The following is a 7,813-nucleotide window of genomic DNA, read 5'->3' as shown; positions in this document are numbered from 1 at the left end:
CCCCCCCTTCTGTTCCTCACACATTCTTGTCAACTGCTGGAAATGGCCCCTCTTGATTATTACTACAAAAGATTCCGCCCCCTCCCCTGCTGGTAATAGCTCACCTTAACTGCTCACTCTCGTTATAGTATGCATGGTAACACCCATTGTTTCATGTTCTCGGTGTACATAAATTCGTCCTACTGTATTTTCCACTGCATGCATCCGATGAAGTAGGCTGTAGCCCACGAAAGCTTATGCTCAAATAAATTTGTTAGTCTCTAAGGTGCCACAAGTACTCCTTTTCTTTTTGCGAATACAGACTAACATGGCTGCTACTCTGAAAACTTTCACTCTGTCTCTCAGATATTAGCACTGGAACACAACACTGGCAGGCGAATGTTTAAATCCTCACAAATTTTTTCATGGGATTGTTTGTGTTTCAAGGAAATATTATTTATATTTATTAGAGATGAGAACACCGAGTCATGACAAAAATAAGCTACGCAAAAGTGTGTGTGATCGTGAATGCAACTTGTGTTGTGAAACATGACTTTTGTGATATGATTGAAAAGACACTTACATACTTACCTCTAAAGTTGAGCATGTGAGTCAACCTTGTGTGCTGGTGAGCATGCAGATTGAAAAAACCTTGTTCTTGATTCTGAAAGTCTCACACATAATGTGACATAAGACACACTCATGCTTCACTTCAATACTGACTTATATAAATCCTTGATTTTACAAAAGTTTACATTTGATTTCAATTGACCTAACAGTGTTATTTTAGATAAAGAGTGGCTCTGGCAGGCTCTGAAGGGAGTATGTTAGTGTCTCATTGCAGATGCATTTAACAGAAGAGAAAGTGGAAATTATGGACATCATCCAGAAAGCAATTTATAAGATTCATTCTTGCAAGTAACAATCTTTGAATTACAACTACAGAATCTTTTTCCTGACCCATATTTAACTGAAACAGATATTCATAAAATGAAACAGCATAATAAGGAAACTAAGTTATTTCCTCTGCTTCTTTCAGCAAAGTTTTGAAGCTTCAGAACTATTTCAAAAGTACGTAAACAGATTTAAGAACACTTAACTGCAAAAAGCTGCCCCACAATCCCTTTAGAGAAAAGAAGCATTAACCCTTTCTGAGGCTTTAAAGATGATTTGTAATGGGAAACAACCTGTTGGACTCTTTTACAATTCTTTAAGAAGAATAAAAGTTCAACATATTAACCCTTTCCTCCTCAATCACAGCTGAGTGTGCTCAGGTTTCAGCCTAGAGTGATGCCTCTAGTCCAGTCCTCTAAACGTTGGGCCTCTGGCAAAAAGAGGAAAGGATGGAGACAAGATTTCTGATGTAAAACACAAGAGGGAACTTTATTTTAAACCCTGCTTTAAGAATCATAAAGGAATGGTAAAGGGAAAAATAATTTTTGCTTTGGTGTTCATTATTAACAATTGTATTGAACACGTATACAGAGCTGTATGTCAAGATGATTTATACCAATTACTATCCTCACAAAACCCCTGTGACGTACATACAACATCCCCCATCCTCCAGACAAGGAAAATGAGGAATAGAAGGGATGTGACTCCCCGAAGGTCACACAAGCAGTAACTGTCAAAGCTGAGATCCCAGCTCCTTATTCAGATCACCAGTTTCTCTCAAGGGATTAGCAGAACATACCTAAAAAAAGGGAAACTGAGCCCAAAAGCTCTGTTAGGAGGTCCAGTCCAATAAAATGCCATTGCAATAGCTAGTTAGGAAAGCCAAAAATGCAACCTCAAGCTCAGAGTTCTACAACACAGCCCACTACCCTTTCATCTCTAATACAGACACATGGCTCACTCAGACGGCGACATCTTCAAAGCCGCATCCAGGGCAACTGAAACCTACTCCATTTAATGCAGATTAGTTTTGGCTTCATGACTCCTGGCAAATTACCATTAAACAGAGTTTGGGCAATTCTGGTCTACCTGGCCTCATTTTTAAACCATAAGCCACAGAGTATCACCAGAGAGGTCTTCAACAAAAAACCTCATCAAAATAGAATGCCAGACTTGTTATGATAATTTATTTGCCATGGCTATGACCATATCTGTTTTCACATGGCCCTCGTCCCTCTCCCAATTGTGCTAGGTTTCAGCTCTTCTCTATCAAGGAGCTCAGTCACTCTGTGTTTGGTGGTAGCTCTTGAGCCACACTAGGTGGCTTGGTTTTTTGTTCTTGACGCCATTAACAATTGCTTCTGATATATCTTTGTCTCAAGGCTTTTTGTAGGATTCTCCACGTCCCCCAACAGATCTAGGATGCTTTCCTGTGTGGCCAGGCCCCCTTCCTCCACCCTGCTTTCTCTTAATTTGTCCCTGGGACTCTGCTTTGAGTGTCTCGATCCAGAAGGCATCAAAAGAGCCTGGTGCCTGATACCCAGGCTCTTGGGAATCTAGTGCATCTTTGCTCAGCAAGACACATATGGCAGGAATATTTCTCTTCACTGTCAAGGCATCTAGACCAGCCTCAGGGACGATGGGCTCCCAGATCTCTTCGGTCTGTTTGAAGAGCACTTTGGTGATTTGGTGGAGTCCCTTGAGCCGTCGCTTCATGATTTCCACACAAGTGATAGTCTTGCTGATGGCTTTGCCAGAGCCAGTGAAAAGAATCTGCCTAACTGAGTCCGACTCCATCTTGCCGATGGCATAACCCATAAGATTTCTGATTTTGCTGCCATCCTTCACTTTCATCTCAATAATATCTGAAGGCAGGTTGGTGAATGGAAGGGGAGAGGGCTTCTCCACAATCTTGGATTTCTTATAATTCTCCATTACATACCACTGTAAATTAGAAGAACAGTATCAATGAATACTTCTAATTATGATTCACAAAGGCAACATACCTAAATTTACGGACTACATTATCGGACTGATAAAAAGTTAAGTAGAATCCACACTTTATTCATTTGTGTTACCATGCTACCTAGGAGACCTCGTCATGGACTGGGACCCCATTGTGCTAGATGCTATATTCTGACTTCTAGCATGTTCTGGAGTAGCAGTTCTCAACTGGGGCTCCGTGGGCCACTGGGGGTCCACAAGCCGTTTCAGGGCTGCTTGGAGCCCCAAGCCCCAGCGGCTGAAGCCTGGAGCACCGGTGCCAGAGCAGAAGCTCCCCTGACTACCCCCCCGCCAGCCCCATGCAGCTTAAACCCTGAGCCACCCCCCACCCCAAGGGGCAGAAACCTTGAGCCCCCCAAGGCTCCCAACCCTGCTCCAGTGTTGGAAGCCCAAAGACCCCCCCCGTGGAGTTTATATAGCATGTTGGGTGGGGCTCCAAAGGAAAAAGCTTGAGAACCCCTATTCTAGAGTACCTAGCTGAACTCAATAATCCAAACAGTATCTTAATTCATATTTAACTACTTGTATTGTGGCAGCACCCAGGGATCTCATTCTGCTAGAGACTGCCCAGACACACAGAAAGACAGTCTCTGCTCTGAAGTTATTTACTCATGCTGCTTAGATTTGCCTCGAAATGATCAGGACACTTTTAGGCACTACAGCTACCATGTTATAGAACAGAGGTGGGCAAACTATGGCCCACAGGCCAAATCCGGCCCGCGGGTCCCTCCTGCCCGGCCCCTGAGCTCCTGGCCTGAGAGGCTAACCCCCAGGCCCTCCCCCGCAGCCACAGTTCACTGCGCCGCCGGTACAATGCTCTGGGCAGCAGGGCTGCGAGCTCTTGCCGGGCAGCGCAGCTGCAGAGCTGTGGCCTGACCCGATGCTCTGTGCTGCACGGTGCTGTGGCTGGCTCCAGCTTGGCGGCCCGGCTGCCTGTCCTGGTGCTCTGGGTGGCACGGCTGTAGTACCGCCAGCCACCAGTGTTCCAGGCAGCACGGTAACGGGGCAGGGGGGTTTGGGGTGGTGGTCAGGGGGCGCGGGTGTGGTTGTGTGGATAGGGGTAGTGGCAGTCAGAGGGTGGGGAATAGGGGCTTGAATGGGGGCAGGGGTCCCGGGTGGGGGAGAATCAGGAAGGGGGTTGGATGAGGCGGCAGTGGTAGTCGGGGGCGGTCAGGGGACAGGGAGAAGGGGTGGTTGGAGGGGGCGGGGGGGGCAGTCAGGAATGAGAGGAGGGGTTGGATGGGGCGGCGGTGGGCAGTCAGGAGCGGAGGGTCTGGGGGCGGTCAGGGGGCGCGAAGCAAGGGGAGCCGGATAGCGGGTAGGGGCCGGGCCACACCTGGCTGTTTGGGGAGGCACAGCCACCCCTAACAGGCCCTCCATACAATTTTGGAAATCTGATGTGGCTCCCAGGCCAAAATGTTTGCCTGCGCTCACGAGGGTGGGGGCGGGGGGGGTGGATGGCGGGGGAAGGAGGGGCCCCGCTCACGAGGGTGGGGGCGGGGGGGGTGGATGGCGGGGGGGAGGGGGGCCCCGCTCACGAGGGTGGGGGCGGGGGGGGTGGATGGCGGGGGAAGGAGGGGCCCCGCTCACGAGGGTGGGGGCGGGGGGGGTGGATGGCGGGGGGGAGGAGGGGCCCCGCTCACGAGGGTGGATGGCGGGGGGGGGTGGATGGCGGGGGGGGAGGGGCCCCGCTCACGAGGGTGGATGGCGGGGGGGGTGGATGGCGGGGGGGGAGGGGCCCCGCTCACGAGGGTGGATGGCGGGGGGGGTGGATGGCGGGGGGGAGGAGGGGCCCCGCTCACGAGGGTGGGGGCGGGGGGGGTGGATGGCGGGGGGAGGAGGGGCCCCGCTCACGAGGGTGGGGGCGGGGGGGGTGGATGGCGGGGGGAGGAGGGGCCCCGCTCACGAGGGTGGATGGCGGGGGGGGAGGGGCCCCGCTCACGAGGGTGGATGGCGGGGGGGGTGGATGGCGGGGGGGAGGAGGGGCCCCGCTCACGAGGGTGGGGGCGGGGGGGGTGGATGGCGGGGGGGAGGAGGGGCCCCGCTCACGAGGGTGGGGGCGGGGGGGGTGGATGGCGGGGGGAGGAGGGGCCCCGCTCACGAGGGTGGGGGCGGGGGGGGTGGATGGCGGGGGGAGGAGGGGCCCCGCTCACGAGGGTGGGGGCGGGGGGGGTGGATGGCGGGGGGAGGAGGGGCCCCGCTCACGAGGGTGGATGGCGGGGGGGGAGGGGCCCCGCTCACGAGGGTGGATGGCGGGGGGGGTGGATGGCGGGGGGGAGGAGGGGCCCCGCTCACGAGGGTGGGGGCGGGGGGGGTGGATGGCGGGGGGAGGAGGGGCCCCGCTCACGAGGGTGGATGGCGGGGGGGGAGGGGCCCCGCTCACGAGGGTGGGGGCGGGGGGGTCTCTGATCAGAGGTGCGGGGGGGATGGAGACGAGGGGGTGCAGGGGGGCAGGAACAGGGGAGGGGGCATGTCTCCTTGGGGCTCGGGGAGGGTGGATATGGGGGGTCCCTGTCCGAGGGCTGGAAACAGGGGCTCAGAGAAGGGGGGGTCTCCTCTCGGGGGCGCGGGAGGGGGCAGACGCAGGGGAGGGGGCAGGCCGTGAGCGGCCGCGGGGGGGCTCTGTCCCCATCCCGAGGCTGAGGGGCCGGGGTCTGCAGCTCGGGGCCCGGTGGGTGCGGGAGGGAGACGCGGGGAGGCCCCGCCCCCGCCGCTCTTACCGGTCCCGGCCGGAGCGAAGGGCCGCACGCGCCGCCGGCCCCGCGAGCCCCAGGCGGCGGTTTCCGGCTCAGGAGCGGGTCGCGCGGGCGACGTCAGGGGGGCGCAGAGTGACGGTTGGGGGCGCGTGCGCCAACGGCCGCCAGTCTAGCCCCGCCCTCTCACGTGAGCCCCCCGCGCCTTGTGCCGCTCGGCGTCGCTCGCGCGCTCGTCCCCAACGGCCGTTGTTGCGTCATGGCGCCCGCGCTCGGTTCCCGGCCGGAGTCCCTGCCCGCCGCCTGCCAGGGCGGCCAGCCCCGCCCTCCCGCGCCGTGTGCGTGGCGCCCTGGCTGCTCAGCTGCCCAGTCAGGGCACCCCTGTGACATCAGTGGTTACTATGACAACAGGTTGTGAGTGACGTCTCCCGCCGGGGATGCTCCGAGGCAGCGCCGGGCGCCCCCGAGCCGGCCGGTGCCTGGGGCAGGGGTCAACCCGCCGCCCACCGGCGTCCGCCTGGGAAAGCCCCTGCTCCTGCCTGGCCACGCAGAAGGGCCCGCAGCCCCCCCTGGGGTGAACGGGGGCCAGGGTGGAGCCGCTCCAGGGCTGCTGCGGGACAGTTTGGGACAGGAAGTGACGGGCGTGTCCGTTGAGCACCAGCGCGGCGGTCCAGGTAGCAGGAGAGAGGCTGGATAGGCCAGTGGACGGGGAGTCAGGAGAGTGGGGTCTTATGTCTGGCTCTGCCACATCTGGCTGTGTGATTTGGGGCAAGTCATCTTATCCCTCTGTTGGGGACCCTGGGGCCTGGCCACTGGGTGACTGGAGGGGATGGAAGACCCCGAGTGTCGATGAAGCCCCCCCTCGCACGAGGCCCCGGTGTCCTTGGCCCCCCGGCCTGGAGGCGCTCCCAGCCGTTATGCTGAGGATCTGCAACAGTATGCTGCGGAGTCAGACGGCCTGAAACTGAGCAAGGCCACACAGGGCAGATACGGAAGAACAATGCTGAATCAAGCAGCTTTATGTAGAGTTTAACAAATGATGCCGAGAACCAGGGAACTAGCTGGCAACGGGATTGGCTGGCTAGATGGAGACTTGGGGCAGCTTGCTATTGGACAAGTATGCTGGGGAAAAGGATGTATAAAAGCCTGTGTAACTTCCTGCTCTGGGTGCAGGATTTGAGATTTTATTCTCCCTGTACCTATTTGAAGCTTCAAATAAACTTTTCTGCTTCTCCACCCCGTTGTGATTATTGGGTGTAGCACACCGGGTAATGAACCACTCAAGCTGTTGTTCAGCCCCTCGGCACTGGGTGCCGGCAACACCTCGTGCCTCCGTTTCCCCCCTTCCCATCCTTTGTCTGCGGTATTTAGATTAAGCTCGTCAGGGCCGGGACTGTCTCTTGCTATCTGTGTGTACAGTGCCCAGCACACTGGGGCCCTAATCTCAGTTGCGGGCTCTAGGTGTCACAGTAATACGAATAAATGTTAACAGCGACAACGTGTCACCCAGTCTGGAATCTGGCCGGGGTAGTAGAATTTATATATCCTCCTCTCAGAGAAAATGTCATGGGATCTTCAGTGAAGACAGGTGTTTAGGGCCTTTTGGTTTTACATTTCATTCAGAAGAAAGCACCTTCACCAACACAGGGCCCTAGATCTTGGTCCAGGCACATTTGTTTGGTTCTGATTGAGCGAGAAGAGCACCAGCTACTCTATCACCTCAGCAACTTGGATTTTCTTTGGATGTCTCAAATCCAACTACTGACTGTCTGCCCGACAGCCGTTATGGCCCTGCAGCTGGGCCGCTGTAGTGTACAGTACTGTAGTGTAGATGCTTCCTATGTGGATGGAAGGAGTTTTTCCATTGCTTAGTCCACCTTTCTGAGAGGAACTAGTGAGGTTAATGGAAGAATTTTTCTATCGAGTTAGCTGTGTCTACATAGGAGGGGTGAGTTGACATAACTATGTAGCACAGGATGTGACATTTTGTACAGCCTTGAGCGTCATAGCTAGGTTGATTAATTTTTAAGTGTAGATCTGGGCTCAGTCTGAAACTGCTTAGCTTTTGAGATGCAACAAGTTGTTAGTCTGAGCTGATATTACCGCAAGGCTTCTAGGACCTATGAATATCTTAGTAAAATATGTTATTTAAAGACTTAACTGCAGTAACACCACTGAAAAGGCTGATTACCAAAATAGATATAGAGTAATGAAATCATAGTTTCTTAGAGCCAAGGAGTCTT

The 7,813-nt window shown here is 55.1% G+C and overlaps 1 protein-coding gene across 1 annotated transcript; it reads right to left on the bottom strand.

Moving 5' to 3' along the window:
• Window positions 1-301: 301 nt before the first annotated feature.
• On the bottom strand, window positions 302-5,889 carry RPP25L (ribonuclease P/MRP subunit p25 like). Its single transcript, XM_073343358.1, has 2 exons — window positions 5,598-5,889; window positions 302-2,817 (listed from the first exon to the last, which is right to left on the bottom strand). Exon 2 carries the CDS (start codon window positions 2,806-2,808, stop codon window positions 2,251-2,253), a length of 558 nt encoding a protein of 185 aa, XP_073199459.1. The 5' UTR covers window positions 2,809-2,817; window positions 5,598-5,889; the 3' UTR covers window positions 302-2,250.
• Window positions 5,890-7,813: the final 1,924 nt, after the last annotated feature.

This window comes from Lepidochelys kempii, chromosome 5 (assembly GCF_965140265.1).
Source record: "Lepidochelys kempii isolate rLepKem1 chromosome 5, rLepKem1.hap2, whole genome shotgun sequence".
Classification (NCBI taxonomy): Eukaryota; Metazoa; Chordata; order Testudines; family Cheloniidae; genus Lepidochelys; species Lepidochelys kempii.
Note: the sequence above shows the minus strand (reverse complement) of the source record. Positions and strands in the feature narration are given on the sequence as shown.